General features: G+C 34.1%; 1 protein-coding gene across 2 annotated transcripts in view; it reads right to left on the reverse strand.

The window, feature by feature from the left end:
- The window catches only part of lrp5 (low density lipoprotein receptor-related protein 5), a 127,174-nt gene that overhangs the window by 14,980 nt on the left and 91,042 nt on the right, over nt 1-21,152 (reverse strand). For both annotated transcript variants that reach the window (NM_001430956.1, NM_001177458.2), the window contains 7 exon segments: nt 7,389-7,591; nt 8,102-8,298; nt 11,933-12,256; nt 13,618-13,802; nt 15,553-15,779; nt 17,823-18,112; nt 19,721-19,937. In NM_001430956.1, coding sequence (NP_001417885.1) covers nt 7,389-7,591; nt 8,102-8,298; nt 11,933-12,256; nt 13,618-13,802; nt 15,553-15,779; nt 17,823-18,112; nt 19,721-19,937 — 1,643 coding nt within the window.

Genomic DNA, 21,152 nt, shown 5'->3' on the forward strand with positions numbered 1-21,152 from the left:
AGCAATAGCAAAAAGACCACTTGATAACTGTTTTATCTGGATTTATAATTTATAAATACGTGTTTGAGTAAAATAATTTACATTTTTCTTCTGTTAAATACAAATGACATAAAAAATGTAATTTAGAGCAGGGTTTCTGCAGGTTTATCAAGTCAAATTTAAGACCTTTTAGTACTTTTATGAATTAAATTTCACTTATACAGGGATAAATGCTAAGGGTTTTTTTTACTTAAAAATAAAATCTAATTTAGTTATTTCTTAGCCAAATATTTTAAATACTAAGCAAACTCATACATGCACTTTTTTTACCTTAAAGTACAAATTAAATCAAAACATTAGCTTACATAGCTAGTTTCGTGGTGAACAATTCATCTGTGCATGTCATCAAGAAAAGAAAAAAATGTTGCCCTTGTAAACTAAAATTAAAATCTGAAAATGCACTTCCTGTTTGTTTTCAGTTCAATTCTGAGATTACGTCTGTCTGAGGTATTGGGCATGGCTAACATATCTAGCCACACCCCTTCAACTGTCAGTTTGACAACAAACAGAAATGCTGAGGAGGTGGTGTCTGTTAGATTGTAATAACGCTCCCAATACAATTTTCCCGATCTTTCCGAATGAAATGCCTGCTTTACTACATCCAATCTGCAGTAGAAAAACAAGCCACGCCCACTGTTTTCTCATTTAATATTTCGGTTCTTTAGGAACCGTCACAAGACGAAAAAAAAAAAAAAAACGGTGGCAGCTTCCTTTTCAAGTGGATTTCTTTCAAAAAATGCACGCGTTTAAAAAACTATGGCTGTGTCTGAAATCGCGTACTTCCATACTATATAGTACGCTAAAAACAGAATGCGAGCCAAATAGTACAGTATGTCTGAATTCATAGAATTCGAAAAACATCCAATGAACGCTCTGCTATTGCATGATGCCCCACGAGAGAATTCATGAGTAGGAGTGAAGCGACGCAACAGACGCGCTTGGGTTACATGATAGTGACAAAATGGCAGATGTAGTATGTCCGTGTTCTATTCATACTACTCGCATTCATACTGTATGGAACATACTTTTCTAACAGTCGAGTAGTAAATTCAAATTCCAATGCAATACCTATTGAGAAGTAGGCGATTTCGGACACAGTCTATATGTTTTTAATTGCATGAGCAACAGTCTGGGCAGGTCCTCGTCATAAATCAATGGAGAACTTTTAAACTATTTTTTTTATAAGAGAGATAATTAAACCATATTGGCAAATTGAGTTAAAAATGTAGCATTTGTTCAAGGTAAAGTTTTGGTGATTGGATGACTGTTGACCTAACTGGGAAGCTTTACATGAACAAAGGAAAATGAAGATCCGTTGAAAATAATTTAACACCTACAACACAATATTTCAGCAAATGTACAACTTTTTAAGGCCCTGAAATTTAGTTTTTGAAATTGAAGACATTTTAGAACCTCACGGACATGAGTACTATATTTTTAGACAAGCTTAAATTTCTAGACAACACAATACCAATATTTTTACTTTAGAAGAGTTATGAAAACAATATTTGGTCTAATTTTCAAATCACAACAAGTGAAAACTATTTAAAAAAATTTTAAAAGTCATTTAAATAAAAATGCTTAATTAAGAAGAAATATTAGAGCTTTATAGTATAAAACAAATATTAAAAATAAAATTGTACTCAAACTCATACCTAATATTACAATAAACCCAGAGAAATGGGCCATAGCTGTGTGCGATATGTTTTCAATGTTCAAAAATACTAGCGAATAAACCCCCAGACTGGTTTGGCTGATGGATCTGAAGATGTCTTTTCTGAGTCAGAGCACTATGAACTGTTTTGTACTCGATAAACGTCTGCCAAAGTCTGAGTTTAGTGTGGGGAATGTAGCATAGCACGCATTCAATTTCCCACCTGCAAAGTTAAACAAATCCTTATGCTGACTTCTTTGAAGTTGTTTTGATCCTGTGCGATCGAAGAAAAAAAAAACTCTGCAGCATTGGTTTTATGACATTTTGAGTTGTTGTCTGATCTGGTTTTGACAGTAATTTGGATTTAGATTTGAGGACTGGTTTATGCATGAGGTAAACAAATTGTCGACGCTTTTGGAGAGCTACGGAGAAAAGATCTTGACCAGAACAAATCAGGTACACCTAATAAAACAAGGTTGTTTTGCGAAATTCGAATGGAAGCCAATGAAACATGCTTTTTAGAGAAGTCGATCATCAATTATAAAAAGTATAGAAGTATAGTAAAGTATAAAGTATAAAAAACAAACCAAAATAAACAGGTCAATATTGTTATTGTTTACTAAAATGATTACCTAATAAAAAAAAAAGGCAATTGTTGATATCGGCAACTAAGGGTGCTTTCACACATAGACATTTGTTACGTAACTTGTCTCATTTGCCCAGTTAGCGCGGTTCGTTTAACATATGCAAATCCAGTAACTGCACTCGTATCCATGCTAAATAAATCGAGCCAAGATCGCCAGATTGAAACAAACTCTGGAGCGGATCAATTGTAGTGAGAAAGCAAAATGATCCAACAAACTAACGAACAAGGCTCTATCACAGTGTATTTTGGTTATCTAATTTTCACAAGACGTCATTGATGACACGCAAAATTCAGACGGAGGGCAGGAATTGATTCTTCTACATAGAAATCGCTATCAGAACATCAAAATATTTCTGTTTTATGTTGTTTATAATTGTTTTAATCGCCCAAAATAAGAAATGCCGAACAGCGTTTAAGGACTTCCAAAAGTTTTTGCACATAAATGGGGGAAAGTTTAAAAAACTGTCTGAAAAACAGAAGGCGGCATGTTATAAACTTTTTTCTCTCTTATTTTGCAATAATTCAAGTCTTTACTGGTGTTTCGGCAGAAAAACTATAGTAGTTTATAATAAACATGTTTTTAAAGCACAGAGTAAAGTGTATAATGTGTACAACTCTTTGTTAATGAATGCTACCGAATACTGTAGCACAGTAAACTGATCAACTGTAATAAATACTGTAAAGTTAATTCAAACTGTGGAGCACTGTGATGGTGTGAAGTAAACTGAAGCCTATTGAATAATTTGTTTATTACTATAGTTGTGTCATACCACAGCAACAATATAATTACTACAACAGTTTAATTCAAGTAAATATCTATAGTATGCTTCAGTGTATATATATATATCTATAGCCTTTTTCATGTAGTATAATAGCTTGTAGTCTCTACCACCTCAAATATATTTTAGTTCAGTAGAAAACTCAGCCCTCTTCATGATATAAGGATCATGCCCAACATGTGTGACTCTTTTCTATCTATATCTCCTTTGAAATATTGTAGATATCGCAATAAACGGACTTTCCTCTTTTTCTCCCATTCAATTTTTACTTTCTACCTTCCATCTGAATTTCACACATCACCAGAAACACGTGATTGAAAACAATCTATAATTTATTTATTTATTGCCACATCAGCAACTTATCAGTATTTTATGGCAAAATGGATGTACAAAAAATATTACATGATACAAACAAATTCGTATTACAATAAAAAGTTACTTAGACAAATATATAAAATTTAAATAAATAAAATTCACACAAAAATATATTCAAAGTTAAATATGATTTTTCAGTTAAATTATTTAAGATTCTTCCTGGCGGTACTTTTTTCAAATGTCCATCACAGTACTCTCCTGATAAACATTTTGTCTAATTGTATTCAAATTTCCACATTCCAACAAAATATGTTTCATGGTAAGATCAGTCTGGCAGGAATTACATTTAGGTGGGTCTTCATTATTGAGTAAATACAAATGAGTCTTTATGAAGAAAGAATTATGAGTAGGTCGGGATGTCATTCCTACCGGTAAATGTGTGTTTCATGTCAAATATGAAGGTAAAAGCATGCTGAAACGATATCAAAAAGCTGTTTATCTGGGATATAAACCCTGAAACTCTGACCAGTGTGAGGTGAGTGCACTCGCACGTGACTTGTTTTAGTCCATTTAGAAAGTTTGTCATGTGAAAGCGAACCGCACCAAGAACTAAAATAAACATTGAAACTATTTTAATCCCTGTTTCGTGACAAAACAATCGATCTACAGGTGTCAAATCACCCCTGATTTTTTTATTTAAAATATTTTAATTAAAATAAGTATAAAAAAACAACATCACTTAATTATTAAACTAAAATTAAATACAAAAAATAAATAGATAAAATAGCTAAAATTACAATAAATACTACAATAGAATAATTCTCAAAAAAAAAACAAGGCTTTGGCAAATTTAGCACTAAAATCACACAAAAACTGAAATATATTTCAAAATGAAAACAAAAAATAAACTTAAAATTATTCATTCATTCTCCTTTGGCTTAGTCTCTATTCATCAGGGGTCACCACAGCGAAATGAACCGCCAACTTATCCAGCATATGTTTTACACAGCGGATGCCCTTCCAGCTGCAACCCAGTACTGGGAAACACCCATACAGACTCATTCACATACACTACGATCAATTTAGTTTATTTAATTCACCTATTGTGCATGTCTTTGGACTGTGGGGAAAACCGGAGCACCCGGAGGAAACCCACATGAACACGAGGAGAACATGCAAACTCTAGACAGAAATTCCAACTGACTCAGCAGGGACTCGTACCAGCGACCTTCTAGCTGTGAGGCTAACCACTGCGCCACTCTGCCGCCCTTAATTAAATGATATTATATTCATTTATTCTAATTAAATATAAATACCAGCCTTTTCAACTATTTAAACATCCCATTAAAAGCATGATGTTGATCTCAGATACGCTAATTTTTGCCTGTCCTGCCACTATTACAGAAGCTGTGCCCTCCACCCAGACTGTGAAGGCAAGACGTAAATAGCAAAAGCCACTGATGACGGTCACACTGACAATGGGACACAATTACAGTGAACGCAGCCAACGCCTGCGCACGGTCAACCAGCGAGTTCGGGACCACAGAGGGCCATCTGCTCCACATGTTTGGCCACTGGAGAGGCCTGGCTGGATTTGAGAGTTTTAAGACAATACGAAAGCAATGGCGAAGCGCCCCGTCATTAGAGTATCCAGTTACATGCTGTAATTTCAAGTGCGCCAGCCATACATCAATAAACACTCAATAAGGCTTTGTTATGTTTGTGGAAAAACGCCAAAGCTGAAGTTAAGAACAAAATCTAGATTTGAGGTTATGGACAGCAGGAGAACTTGAACTTAAAGGAGCTGTATGTAAGTTATTGACTTTTCTAAAGCATACAAACATTAAGAAACAGGCTAAGTGAACATGCTTATACCTAGTACTGACATACTGCACCCTTAAAGGGACAATTTGACAAACTGTGCCCGTCAAGTATATTGGGGACTTCTTTGTTTCTGTAGAAGATTTTTAGCTAAAAATAATTGGTCCTGTCGGAGCAATTGCCTAGTGTTTAGTGCGCCGACATATGGTGCAATAGCACGTCAGGGCGTCGCGAGTTCGAATCCCGGCTCGACGACATTTCCCTACCCTACCCCCCCCCCACTCTCTCTCCTACTTCGCTTCCTGTCTCAATACTGTCCTATCTAATAATAAAGGCAAAAAGGCCAAAAATAAATCTCGCAAAACTGGATTATCGCATAAAAGACGTGTGAATAAAGCAACGTTTCCATTCAATGAGTCAAAGCGAACAAAATCGTCACTTCCTGATTAACTGGCGCCAAATATCAACAGTTTCAAACTGAATTTACTGCAGTAGGAGAAGCTGCTTTAATCTTTTCTTCATTTAATAAATGACTTGCGCCTCAGAAGGCAATCCGGACACGCAGTGAACGCTCGGTGGGTTTAAAGGTGTGAGACGCGGAGCACAGAAGATCTTGATTCTGAAGGTAATTATTACTATAATAACACTAATACTGAAACGGTTAAAGGCATTTTAGAATGAGCAAAACAACATTTCAGATGTTTTAGTGTGCTCAGCCTGCTGGTTTGTCCAATCGCACATATTTTTATCATCACATGATCTCTAACAAAATCACATGACCTTTTTTATGCCCATAATGAAATTTGTTCAGTAAAAGTGTTTCCATTGTAGTTCATCCGCATCTTTTCTTATTGAATTAAAAGTTTATCCTACTCAGTTATGGGCATGTTTTTTAATGCCGAGTTCAGACTGCATAATATTCAAAGTAATCGTGTCACAGATGTTTTCACACTGCATGACTATCTGGGCTAGCGTTTCGTCGCTGCTTTGTTTACACTGCAAGATGGATCGGCGCCAGGGACTTTCACATTGTATGACTTTACTATAGGAAGAATCGCTCACAACTTGTTCCAAACTACGTCTCACAGCCAAAAACACGTAGTATATCTTTTGTTATTAACTACATAATGAGAAAGAAGCCTTTAATGGGGTAGAAAATGTACATATTTGCTCACCTGGGTTTAAAGGGAATTAGCCATTCTCTTTAACGTTGATAATAAACTAATTTCTTTCTGTATGAAACGTCAAACAGACACGGGCGCTCCTGAGTCCTGTCAAACCTCCACTAGTTTTTCCTCCATTTCGTGGGTCCAAATAAACCGAAAAAGAGCGCTTTTAACTTCTCCCCCAGCCTCCCGCTGGCCTGCAGCAGGTATACACACATGCACACACAAGTGAATGCCGCTCTCTCATTGGCTGCAGGCGATCGCTGATGTTACTTTCAGTCAAAACTCAATTCACACGGCATGATTTGAATTGTCGACAGCTCCAGATATTTAGCACGGCAAATATTTCACAGGCATCGGCGACTCATCTGCGATTCTCTCAGATTGTGTCTTTGATAGTTCATACGGTGTGACTGTCACTCACGTGAACGGGCACCGATTTGCCTGTGATTTCAGGCATTTGTTGGCGATTTCTCAAAACCTGTCGGCGAGCCAAAATTGGGGCTAAAATCACGCAGTCTGAACAAGGCATAAGCGCATTTTCCAAATTTATGCGCATCTTGGCGTTTTCATCAACCGTTTTTTTAAATGCGCATTTCCAAAATCGCATTAAAATAGGTGGATGGAAACGTAGCTAATGGCTACAGGTACTTAGAGAGTAAAAAAAACATTTAGGCTGCGTGTCTACCGAAGCAGCACCATTCTAAAACCAATCAGCTGTGAGCGCTTTCCAGCAATTAAATTGTTTTAAAATGCCAGCTTTATAGCATTCAACATTTTTAAAGCATGGTGCTTCTATTGAAAAACGCTCAGCTGCCATTTCCACAGTGCAAAAAAGGCTTTGGTGGACACAGCCTTATAGTTCATCATCCTAAATATACATATATCAGCCATACGAATCCTGCACACGTCATGAGACAACAATCAACCATTCAGTTTCACCCTTTGTATGTTATTAATAATCATACCCTTTCTCTGCATTCACCACTATAGCGCGGGGCTTGTCCACATCGTCCTTCAGCACCTCTCCAATGATGTGTCCATCCATGCGGTGAATGTTGATGGTGTTGGTGGTCTCACAGGTCCAGTAAACGGTGCGGCTGTACGGGTCCAGACTGAGGTCATGAGGCTGCTTCGGGTGGTCGCTGTTTGGGGTCATCACTGTGGAGGCCTGGAAAATTCATTTCAGATCATAGCATGTTAGATTCGGACTGTCAACGCGTACGGACAACTGCATATCAATATGGTGGGGAAAAATATTGAATATAATAATATAAGTAATAATATAAATATATAACTGCCACATTAATCATCATAAACTATCATAAACAAAACTTCACATAACAAAATACTATGTATTTTTTCTATACTACTAATAATTAATTGTTTATTTTATTAACACTTGATATAATCAATATGACAATCATTACGAACATTTGTTTACATTATTACTACATTATCTTTATTTTGAATACAATAATAATAATGATTATTGTATACAAATTTAAGATAATAATAATAATAATATTAATAATAATGATGATGATGAAGGTGATGATTATTATTATTATGGTATTAATAAATTTAAATAATAATAGCATAGTATAATTAGTATAGCTCAGGTGCATACTAATAACCATCAAGTAACAGAAGTGTTTGTTTGTTTGGTCTGTCCAGTCACCTGAGTGCCATCATCTCTGGACCTGCGGATGTTTTGTCGTCCGTCCACCCAGTAGACCAGTCGCTCCAGAGGGTCAAAACTGATGGCGCGCAGGTTCTTCATCACATGAATAGGTAAAATCATGTCTGGACTCTGTTCACCCAGAACCATTCGGCTGATGGAGCTCTTCTGGCTGAACAGCAGGAAACTAGAGGGCGCTGTTGAGCAGAACAACAATAAGACCACAACTGAGTTATCCAGTTTTCCTACATCTTATGATGCTGTGTTAGTAAAAAGGGCAAACTTTTGTCAGTGAAATGTCTTGTTTTTGAACATGTATTATTCATTATTATCTTTAAAGTTCATCCATCTTGTATTAAAAGAAAACCTATTAGAATTACCCAATTACTTTCAGTAGACCATAAATACCACCCCCCCCCAAATGAAATAAAAAACACTCAAAACAAGTTATTCTGTAATATTACTGATTTTATCACTGCCAAAGAGCACATGAATATCCCCTTTAATTAATATAAATATAAAAGAGAAAGAAAAACAAAATTGAATAACATAAATTCAGGATTGCAAGAAATAAAAAAAAAGAAAGATAATGTATAGACTCAGAATTACAAGATACTGTATAGACTCAGAATTGTGAGATAAGGTATAGAGTCAGAATTGAGATACTGTATAGACTCAGAATTGTGAGATACGGTATAGAGTCAGAATTGAGAGACTGTATGGACTCAGAATTGTGGGATACGGTATAGAGTCAGAATTGAGATACTATATAGACTCAGAATTGTGAGATACGATATAGAGTCAGAATTGAGATACTGTATAGACTCAGAATTGTGAGATACGGTATAGAGTCAGAATTGAGATACTGTATGGACTCAGAATTGTGGGATACGGTATAGAGTCAGAATATAGATAACGTATAGACTCAGAATTGCAAGAAATGTATAGACTCAGAATTGCGAGATATTGTATAGATTCACAATTGCGAGATGTATAGACTCAGAATTGCGAGTTACTGTATAGACTAAGAACTGCGAGATATCGTATAGACTCAGAATTGCAAGATACTATAGACTTAGAATGGCGAGATACTATATAGACTCAGAATGGCGAGATACTATATAGACTCAAAATTCAGAGATTACAAAGATTCAGAATTGCGAGATAAAAAATAGATTCAGATTTGTGAGATAACAGACTCAGAATTGTGAAATAACATATAGACTCAGAACTGCAAGATATGTATAGACTCAGAATTGCGAGATATTGTATAGACTCAGAATTGCGAGATGTATAGACTCAGAATTGCGAGATATTGTATAGACTCAGAATTGCGAGATATTGTATAGACTCAGAATTGCGAGATATTGTATAGATTCAGAATTGCAAGATGTATAGACTCAGATTTGCAAGATATTGTATAGATTCAGAATTGCAAGATGTATAGACTCAGAATTGCAAGATATCGTATAAATTCCGAATTGCAAGATATCGTCCAGATTTAGAAGTGCGAGATATGTATAGACTCAGAATTGCGAGATGTTCTATATACTCAGAATTGTGTAAGACACTGCAGAGTCAAAATTGTGAGATACTATCATGATACATCATAATGGTTAATAAATAAATAAATAAACACAATCCAATTGTACCTCAGATTTAGTTTTCACTGTGTCTGAATTATTTGTAGCACAACTTCATCATCACCTGTGATGTGTTTGATTTCTATTGAATGGAAGTTCCCCAAACCCATATAATATGAAACGCATTAGTGAGGTGTGGAAAAATGCCGTAAGAGCACAGTTGAGCATTGGACATTTCCAGAAGGTGAAGGTCAGCTAAATGCAATCATACGAACTAAACGCAATCAGCCTTTCCCTGCAGGCCACGAGAGAATGAAGAAACAAGAGGGAATTTAAGAGCAGAAACATGCTAGCGCTGCCAAGACCTCTGCACTCTTGGCCAGAAGCTTTCACCGTGCTTGTTTAATCCAAGTTCAGTAATTTTTAAGCTTATAAGGAATTAAATGCATATGAGTGAGTTTTGCATGGCTCCGAGCCATTGTTTTCTAATGTCGTTTCAATCTGCCAACTGCATCTTAAAATCCATGACTCACTTTGAAATGTCAGTAAAACCCGGTGAACTTTATGGCTTGGAGACCTAAGAGTACTTTAGCCCTTGTGGCTGCTAAAATATATAAAACCAACCGCAAGCCTACAACATTTAGCGCATTTAGCTCAACAACATGACATTTGTACTTAAAAAATAACACTTTATATAAAATGATCAATAATGTTAATATTGATAATATTATTATTAATACAAAAAATAATGATAATAATATATAAAAGCACTAATAATAGAAATGTTATTTTATTTTTCAGGGTTATTTGACTGGGACAATAAACATTAATAGGCAGAAATGTGCCAGAATTAGCCAAAAGTCTATTTTGTATCTGGAGTGCTTGTATATTTATTGTATATCTTGTATGTTTAATATTTAATACTTATTACAATTTTTTTATTTAATGTGTGTATATATCATTCTAAAATAATAACTATTAATGCAGCTTTGTAATACTATTTTTAATGTATATTTTTTTTATTTTTATACATGTTAAATGTAGAATATTATGGTATTTATTATTAAAATAATTATTTAATTGCATGTATAAATTATAACTATACCTATAAATATTAACTAATAATTAATATAAATACATAATACTTTACGTAACAATTAAAAAAATAAAAAATATCAATTAAAAATATAACTAAAACAACGTTAATAGTTATGATTTTACAATCATAAATATACAATTATTTTATAAAAATAAAAATGTAAACATTATAAAAATAACTATTAAAAAAAGAATATAAATATTACCAAAAATATATACCAATAATTATTGTTTATTTTTCACACAAACATATAAAAATAATATTTTTTTATCTTAAACACAATATTAAGCATTGCATATAACTGTAGTAATATTGTTATATCTACATATTTGTCATTATTATTAAATACATTTTTATCATCATTAAATCGTGATTTTGCCGTTTATACAATGTATAATAATATAGTAATATTAATAATGTATTAATAATATAATAATAACCAAACTTTAGCTAATAATTGCAATACTTACATTACAATTATTATTCACAATAATAATACATTCTGTAAAGCTGCGTTCACATCAGACCCGGTTGAAGCGTCAACCGTGAGTGATTTACATGTTAAGTCAATGCAAAGATGTGAATAGACATCCTGCGGCTCGATACACGCAAATGAGCCAGTGCGAGTTGAGCGTTTCTTGTGAATCGCGCAAGTTTGAAAATCTGAACATCAGCGAACATTCGCGCCACGTTAACCAATCATGAGCTTTGTTTTTTAGGGCCATGACTATGACGTACAGTTGAGGTCCCGGGGGAAAATCCTTCTGCCGACACCAGACAACAGTTAATCAAACTGGGCTCGGCTTCAAACGAATCGGCTATGTTTTTCAGCTTTCATAAATGCACATAAACACAGCTGTTCTCTCAATAATATCCATGTTAGCCATTTAGCAACAAAGCTAGATTCACCGGGCAGACAGAAGCCCTGCCCATGAGGCCAATCCGTGTCTATTGTAATGTGAATTTGACGTGCTAATGAAGCGAGTAAACTCAAACGTGTCTATTTACGCACAAATAGCGCAATTTATCTGCACGTGCCGTGCCTGTTGTAAACACAGCATCAAACTTTTATCAGTGCAAAAAACACCTCAAATACCTGTTTAATTGTTGAGCCCTAAAATAATTCAATAAATAAAATGCAAAACTCACAGCTGCAGTTGCGTCCGTTGGCCTCCAGGGTGTAGTGAGACGCGCATCGACACTGGGCTCCAGAGGGGGATGCCAGACACAGGTGGGCACACTGGCCGTTGTTTTGTGAACAATCATTGGCACCGTCCTGTCTGGAGGAGTGGAAAACCAGGATGTCCATGACGTATTCCAGGTGTCCCTGCACCACGGTTCGGTTCAAGCCGCTGCGCTTGTCAGCCCGTTCGATGCTGCGCAGGTTCCAGTCCGTCCAGTAAATGTAGTCCCGATACTGGGTCAACCCGAACGGATGAGGAAGATCATCAGCCACGATCTCTCGCTGTAGACCTGCAGATGATAACAATGTTTTTAGTTTAATAGAGCTTGGATGGTGTGAAAGCTTGTTTTACTAATCAACTAAGTGGGCCCTATCATTCACCCGGTGCAATGCGGTGCGACGCAACTGTTGTTTGCTAGTTTCGCTCGGAGTCATTTTGACGGTTTGCGCCACGCTGTTTAAATAGCAAATGCATTTGCCTAATATGTGCGCCCATAGGCGTTCTGGTCTAAAAAAGGAGGTGAGTTAAGGCGCATTGCTGGCGCGTTGCTATTTTGAGGTACTAAAATAGACTGTTCAATAGACCAGCTGAGAGGAGGTCAACAGACCAGCGCAGAGCACGTTAGTTGTGCGCCTCGTTTAAACATTGCTTAATACACACAGGATGTACAGCCATACGCAAATATCTTTACATATGAAAAAGAATTAATGGAATAAAATGTTGCAAAAAGTATTATTTTCTACATAAATATAAAAACCACTGCCTTCATGCCTTCTTCATCTCACGGGGGGCTTTTTCAGTTTATTTGTGACAATTTGCTTTCGTATAATGTTATTATTAGCAGTATTATTTATTATATCCATATTTATATTTGTTTTATTAAAAACAAGCTTAGATTTGCCCACCTGTCAGGTTTTAGACCATATGAGGCATAAAGCATGTGTATTTGGATATAACTCAGTTTTTTTTTCGTCATTGTTGTTTATTTATTCATTTGCTGGAAATTAGAAGTAACAAACGAAATGAATTTTTGTAGGCTGATGGAGCGAAAGTGAAAGTAAAGAATGAGGAGGCTCATCTCTTATTCTCGTGCTGCAGATGCTCTGTTTAACTGTTTTCTCGCTAGTGAAGCACTCAGTTGTATGGCAGCTCAGCACTCTTGTAACTGACTCTTACAAGGAATGGGAGATGAGACTCTGATTAATTTATTGGCTCTGTGGCGCATAGCGGATTTTTTCATCCTTAAAAAAATGTAAAAGTGGATTCTGACACTTTTGCGCCCTGCGCTTTGTACTTTGTGCCTGGATCGTCAAAATAGAGCCCAGAGAAAGAAAATAAGCTGGTTGCAAGATGTAAGCTTAAAACTGTAAGAAAAAACATCAGAATATAACTGTATAAACTCAGAATTGTTAAATACATACACATAATTAAAGAATATAAACCCAGAATTGTAATATACAAACTTAAAACTGCGAGATATTAACGCAAAAATGTGAGAAATGAACTCAAAATTGCAAGACACACTCAAAATTGTAAGAAATAAACTAAAAGTGCAAGAAATAAACACAAAAATGTCAAATAAACTTAAAATTGTGAGAAATAAACTCAAAAATTGCAAGAAAGATGGTTTTAAAAGGCTTGTATTTGTACCTTGCATGTTTGTGGACTCGATCATGCATGTGTCCAGGTCTGTCCAGTACAGCCGCTGGTCGATATAGTCAATGGTGAGTCCGTTTGCTCGTCCCACTTTATCCACCAGAGTCACGATGTTACTGCCGTCCATGTGAGCGCGAGCAATCCTGGGTCGACCTCCCCATTCAGTCCAGTACATGTACCTGCAAACCCAAATATTTTAATAATTTAATTAATAATATATAGGTAATAATTGGTACCAAAAACTCCCAAAATTACTTTACTGCATTTTTAACAAAACTAATTATTTTCAATACGATAGAATTCCCTTTTTCCATTAAAACCTTTTATTTTTTAAATATATATTTATTTATATTTGATTTACTAATATATAAATACACACTTAATATGCATTAATAAGTTCATTGTGAAGCTTTTTTGATACCAAAGTTATAAATATAACATTTAAATTTACAACATAAATATTTAGGATTTCATTTAAAGCAAAGAAAAAGTTGAATAAATACTAAATTCAACAACTGCCTAGTAAAAAAAAAAAGAATGAACAACATGAACACCAAACGCAAAGCTACAAATGACCGATAAGCGTGCAGTGAAAAAAAAATCTCCATAACGCACTGCTTCCAGCTGTGAGTAAAGCGAGGCGACAGTTTTGAGTGTTCAGGTGAGAAGAGACAATGCTGAAGAATGTGTTTGCTAATGGAGGCTTCAGGAACCGCAGGAATGCCTGACTTCACTTCTCTGAGCCACAAGTTCACACTCGTCTCCTGACACACAAACACAACTGTGTGCCCTGAGGTGGAACAGCTTCACCCGCGAGTCTCATAGTGTGCAATCTGATGTTTAACTAGCGGTAATGATCGATTAGCAAACTTCCGGAGGGCTAACATGTGTAGGAAGCGTATGGTTAACCAAAAAACACGAGCGGATCACTTATTATAATTGATAACTCCTTTATGATGACATCTCTTTAAGCTTTTCTTGGCTATATTAATTATATAGTTTTTTTGTAAATACACAGTTTTATTGTTCAAATCATGCACTTGATTATTAATGAACATGTAAGGGGAGAAAATTATATTACACAAATGACTTAATAAAAATACTATATTTCATCCTATTTCAGTCCTATTTTTATAGTTTTGCTTAGAACTTATAAAAAAAACTATTTAATAAATGCTTTTATAATTAGACTTATTTATTTTTAGATTTAAAATCTTTAAAATCAGTAGCATTTATTAACTTTAAAATTTAATAAATAAAAACGAAATAAAAAAGCATATTTTAATTCACGATTAATCATTATCAACATAAAATCTGTAAATATAATAACAATATAATATTAATAGTAATAATAACAATTAATAAAGTTAGTCTTAATTGCATTAGCTCAGAATTTATTATATCTTTATTATTATAAATAAAAATAATTTATGAATAATATTTTACTATTTAAATAATTCAAATCATTTTAAAGATATTAAAATATTGAATAATTAATAAAAACAATTGTTATGAATTAAATATTTATATTAAAACAGAACTGTTTATTATTCATTTTATTAGCTATACAATTACCAATTATTAAAAGTCTTTTAATCTTACAGACTATTAATAATTGTATTAATTATAAATAGATCATGCACTTAATAATGATCAATTAGATTGATTTTATTAACAAACATGAGTAAATATTAATAAAAACACCCGATTTCAAAGTGATATAATTAACATTTATATATTATATTTAAAAACATCATGTGAGAACATTAAATATTCAACTAGCGTCAATGATCGATTAGCTAACTTCGAGGACTCTAATATATAAGAAACTAAATGTCTTTTTGGGTTAATAAACGGATTGAAACAGAACTATTATGGCAGAAGTGGACAGACAGTGTTATGTGCTGAATTTAAGGAAGGGAGCTGTACCCGTTGGCAGGATCCAGAGCGAGCGATCGAGGGTTATCCAGATCTTTGCAGACCAGCACTTGCCGGTACTGGCCGTCCAGACGGGCCACTTCGATGCGGTTGGTGCCAGTATCTGCCCAGTAGAGATTTCTGCCCATCCAGTCCACTGCCATTCCCTCGGGATAGTCCAGACCGAACTCGATGACGGGTTCAACTGAGCTGCCATTCATGAACGCTCTGCTGATGGTCTGGAGGAGAAACGAGATCAAAATATTACACTCAATAGTGAATACAGAATTATTAGCCCCCATGTGAAATATTTTACCCCAACTTCTGTTTAATAGAAACATAATAGTTTTAATAAATAATTTCTAATAGCAGATTTCTATTTTATATATATATACATTTATATTTATTTATTTTTATTATTTTTATTAGGGCCTTTATTATTACAATTATAGGAACAAATTTTAACCATTTGGACACAAGAAATGACACTTTAACAAAGATTAGTTATGTTTATTGATACAACAAATGCTACGCCATGTTGTTTTGCATTTGATTATTGAATTTCTGTACCTCAAGAGTGTTAGACCCCAGCTTAAACCATTTACATCATATTTATATTTGTTCTATTGTTTTCACCTGCTTTAATTCATTTTATTTCCTATATTCTTGTATCATTTTGTGTATTTTATGCAGATGCACTCCTCTACAAAATCATCCAATTAATGTTAAATCATGAATTAATAGTCGTCTTGTAAAATTATCCTCATATCGCAATATATTTTGCAGAAAAAAAGAAATATTACATTGTCAGTTTTTCTCCAACATCCTGCTGCACTAAAAGCACCATTAGAAATGTATATTTAGCATGGTTTGGGATTTGAAAGAATAAACATCACTTCATTTAGCATAATTATATAATACTGTGTCTATAATACTGGAGGAAAATATTAATACTATTAGCTCATTAGTACCATTATTATTAAATAGCCAGAGGAAAAATCTAAACAAACAAATACAAAGTATATTAAAAGGAATAAAACAATGAATACAGTAATTAATACAGGCGCTGTATAATCTCAATTTGTCTGCCATAGCTATGGTAAAGTGGCAATCTTCCTTGATTATTACGCCATAATGAAATCAGTTACTTTCCATATCGACCTAAAAAATAACAACTTTCCATTTTCCATCGGTCTTAGTGCCAGATGTAACTACAGAAGTAGAGTCAAGCTTTAAACGAGAAGGGTGAAGCTACAGGTCGGGAGACCCAACTGCACGCTCAGACCAGCACTATTGAGGCAGTCCTCGCTGCAGCATGCAGATTGATCCACTACGTAATGGACAATCACCGACACCTACCCCTGCCCTACACCCAATAGTGGCATGGCTGTTACCCTAGTCAGGGGTATAATGTCCACTACATATTGGACCTGGTCCAGAACTTCATCGCAATTACAGACTGCAGTGAGGACATCTACTTTCTAGCAAGTAACAACACTGAACACATGACCCTAACCAAGGATTGTCCAAACTCAGTCCTGGAGGGCCGGTGTCCTGCTGAATTCATCAACAACTTGCCTCAAGGCACCTGCCAGGAACTCTCTAGTATACCTAGTAAGAGCTTGATCAGTTGGTTCAGGGGTGTTTGATTAGGGCTGGAGCTAAACTCTCCAGAATACTGGCCGAGTTTGGACACCCTTGCTCTAACCCAATCCTAACGATAGGTCTGGAAGTGCTGGTCTGAGCGTGCTGTCGGATCCCCGGGCCTGCAGCTTCATAATGTTGCTTTAAACAGGAACATTTTCAAAATTCTTTGATCATTTTTGGGTGAGATGCTAATGGTCTAATCTGATTCAATGATTTATGCTAAGCTAAAATTGACCCTGAGATTGGCTGAATCAATGGATTACTCTAGGGGAGTTAAGATGCCATTTTTTATATATAGTTTGGTCGATCTGCATTCTCTAAGTATGCTCCATACGTATGGAGTCTGAAGATATACTACATATGGAATCTATAAATATATTAAAAAATATCTTAAAGTCTGTTTGTTTAGTATAATTGATTATGGTTTATATTATTTGTGTGTGTATCTATGTGCATTTTTCGTTAACTCTGTCCTATGTTGCCTGCTGGACCAGGACTCCCTGGTAGAAGAGATATTGTATCTCAACAAGACTTTCCTGGTTAAATAAGTAAATAAATAAATAATACTGTTTTCAAAAAATGTCCACACTACCAATGATATTCTGTTATGAACATGTAGAACAAGTGTCTCGTACCTTGGTGCTGACGTCAGTCCAGTAGATTCTGTTCTCTAAAACATCGAAGTCGAGCGCGGACGCTTCTTTGACGCCGGTCAGCGGGATGGGCACGTCGTTGCTGTTGGTGCCCAGAGAGATGCTGCGGATGTCGGCACGGTTGGTGAACAGCAGGAAGGCTTCAGGAACCACACATGTGCGCAGGTCGCTCAGCAGCTCAAGGCCCATGGGACAGGCGCAGCTCAGACCCTGCGGCCGATGGAAGCACAGGTGACTGCAGCCGCCGTTGTTTTCGGCACAGCCGTTGGTACCTGAATGACAAACAGAGAGAAATGCAGCAGATCCATGGACAGATGTTGACCTTATTGTGATTTAATGAAAGTGTTTGAGGCCATCAGTTTAGGTCGGAGAGGACTTTTTTATTCAAACTAATAAAGCTCAATATTAAATAATTAAGAAAAGTAATATATTGACTTCTATCTGTATTATCATTAATATTATTTTAGTATTATTTATTATACGATTATAGTGGTTAATAATAGATTTATTTCTCATGTTCTTTTAAAAGATTCCTTTTAAATTTACAGTTTTATTTCTACTTTCGTCACTTTATGAAAAAATTATTTTTGTTTAATAATAAACTAGTAATAATTAATGTTAAATAATAAACAATGTCATTGTATTATAATCAATTTAGTAAATATATAATATAATATATAATATATAATATATATATATAATATATAATATATAATCTATAGTCTATTATAGTATTAATAGATGAGCTTTTGAGTATTTTAATGAAGTTTTTGTGTCAATTTTAAGTACTTTTTATTATTTCTATTAAGTCTTTATACACTAGGTCATTTGAATCCTTCATTAGTTATTTAAATAAGAACATTAGTTGTCAAGTTAACTAATATTAATATTTTATAAAATCATATAAATTATATAAATTATAATATCAGTAAATGTCGGCGCCAATAGCCTAGTGGTGTTGTGCGCCGACATATAGCACCGACAAGCTCAGGTGACCCGAGTTCGATTCCCATCTCAAGGTCCTTTGCTAATCCTTCCCCCTTTCTCTGCTCCCAATGATTTCCTGTCTGAAATCTCCACTGTCCTATCATAATAAAGGTGAAAAACCCCTAAAAATAATTATATTAATTAATATCAGTAAATAAAATTAATATCATGAAGAATATACATAAATATCATCTCAACATAACTACCTCATGAAAAAAAAAAAATCTTCTGACTTGATTTTTAATATCAAGACTTTAATATCAAGATATTTAAGATCTATCTATCTATTTGTCTGTCTGTCTTTCTCCCTACTTAGTGTTTCTGATCCAATTGTGTACCCATTCAGTTTGTTTTGTATTCTCTATTTTTTTTCCTTTTTCTTTTCCACCTCTGTCCTTGATGGTTGTTTATGTTTAAAAAATGTAATTTTTAAAAAATAAATCTTTAATAATAATATTAATAATAATAATAAGAACCTTTCTTTATAATAACGTGTAATGCGTGTATATGCAAGCATATTTGAAAAACACAGAAATATACATGCACACAACCAGATGGTTTTCAAGTTACTAATTAAGAGAATGATCTGTAATGTTGTCATAAAACGGACTAGTTACACACAGAATAAAAAATCAATCAAATAAAAAAATCAAATCAATAGATCATACTTTAGGGGGATTTTCTTTTTGCCATATTCCCCAGCCCTACACGCACAGTAAATAATAAAATGGATTTATCAGATTTAATTTTACCCTCTTAGTTAATTAAATACAATTAATAATCATCTTAAATAATAAAAATAAAACTACAACTTTCAGTGTACTTTTCAGAGTAATGCTGATACCACCGTCTCAATTTTAAGTCAGGAAAGCCAGAAAAAGCTGAGCTCTCACCTTCAGCTTCCATGACTTTGGTGGCTTTGAGGCCCATAAGGTCTGGCAGCTGCTCCACAATCACCTCTCGGGTGGAGTTGGCGATGTGAACTCTCTCGATGCTCCTCCTCTGCCAGTCCGTCCAGTAGATGTACTCCCCCAGCAGCGTAAAACCAAAGATATGAGGCAGTTTGTCCTCCAGAATAGTCATCCTGTTAGTGCCGTCCACATTTATGACCTGTCAACAAACAGAAACCATTTGGTCACCATTTACTTTTACTGCATGGACAAGAGCAGTGTGAACATGGGTTTAAATATTTCTCTTTTTTTCCCTAATAATTTGTAGTATAATTAGAGTTATTTTAATATTATAGTGAATATTTTTTCTTCAAGTGAATTTTAATTTTCATAAATTTGTCAAAAAATAAACAATTTAATTGCATTTGTTATAAATTTGATATTGTCAGTGTGATTTTATTTTTTAGCATTATTTAAAGTCTACAATAGTGTATATTATTATGGTGTAAGTGCCATCTAAAACTGTCTTTAAAAAGCAAAATTATTTTCAGCCTTCTATGTTTATGATCAGTTATTTACATTAAAGGGAATGAAAATAATCTTTTTTTTTTTTGCCATAAAAGTGTAATTACTGAACCTACATGCTAGAGCCTGAGAAAAACTCAGATTTTAGAAGAATTTCACTTACACTAATTTCTCTTTCAGGACAAAAAATAGGTTATTTGCATTATTTACATTTGCATAACTGATCATAAACAGGAGACTGAAAAAAAATTATTTTAGAAGAAAATGTCAGATGGCACTTTAGAGGTTTTTGTATTCTGAACTCTTCGTATATAATAAAATTGCAGAATTATTAAATAAGAAATTCACTTCACGAAAAAAAGAGCAGTGTGAACATTGCTCTAAATATTTCCTTTTTTGTCCCAATAATCTGTATTATTGAAAGTAGTAATAGTGAATTAGCTTTATATTTATGTTTTAATTTTGGTTTCATTATTTTGTCAAAGTAAATACTATTATAACTTGTATTAATGTCAGGGTTATTTTTAGCATTATTTAAAATCGATTTTATATATATTATATTATATAAAAATCATCTGGTGATTCTGGTCACTTGACGAAAAAGAAAAGGAAGAGCAGTGTGAACATTGGTCTAAATAGTTCCAATAATTGGTATTATTCATAGTAGTAGTTTGTATTATTTTAGTATTTTTACTAAATTATTTATAGTAATTGTTTAGTTTTTAATTTTTATATGGTCATTTTTATTTTCTATTTATTTGTCAAAGTAAAGATTATTCGAACTTGTATTAAAACCAGTGTTATTTTCAGCATTATTTAAAATCCATTGTTATATTAATCCATTTTCAAGAAAAAATAAATAAATAAAGCTAAGAAAAAAAGAGCAGTGTTAACATTGCTCTAAATATTT

The sequence above is a fragment of the Danio rerio genome, chromosome 25 (genome assembly GCF_049306965.1).
Source record: "Danio rerio strain Tuebingen ecotype United States chromosome 25, GRCz12tu, whole genome shotgun sequence".
NCBI lineage: Eukaryota > Metazoa > Chordata > Actinopteri > Cypriniformes > Danionidae > Danio > Danio rerio.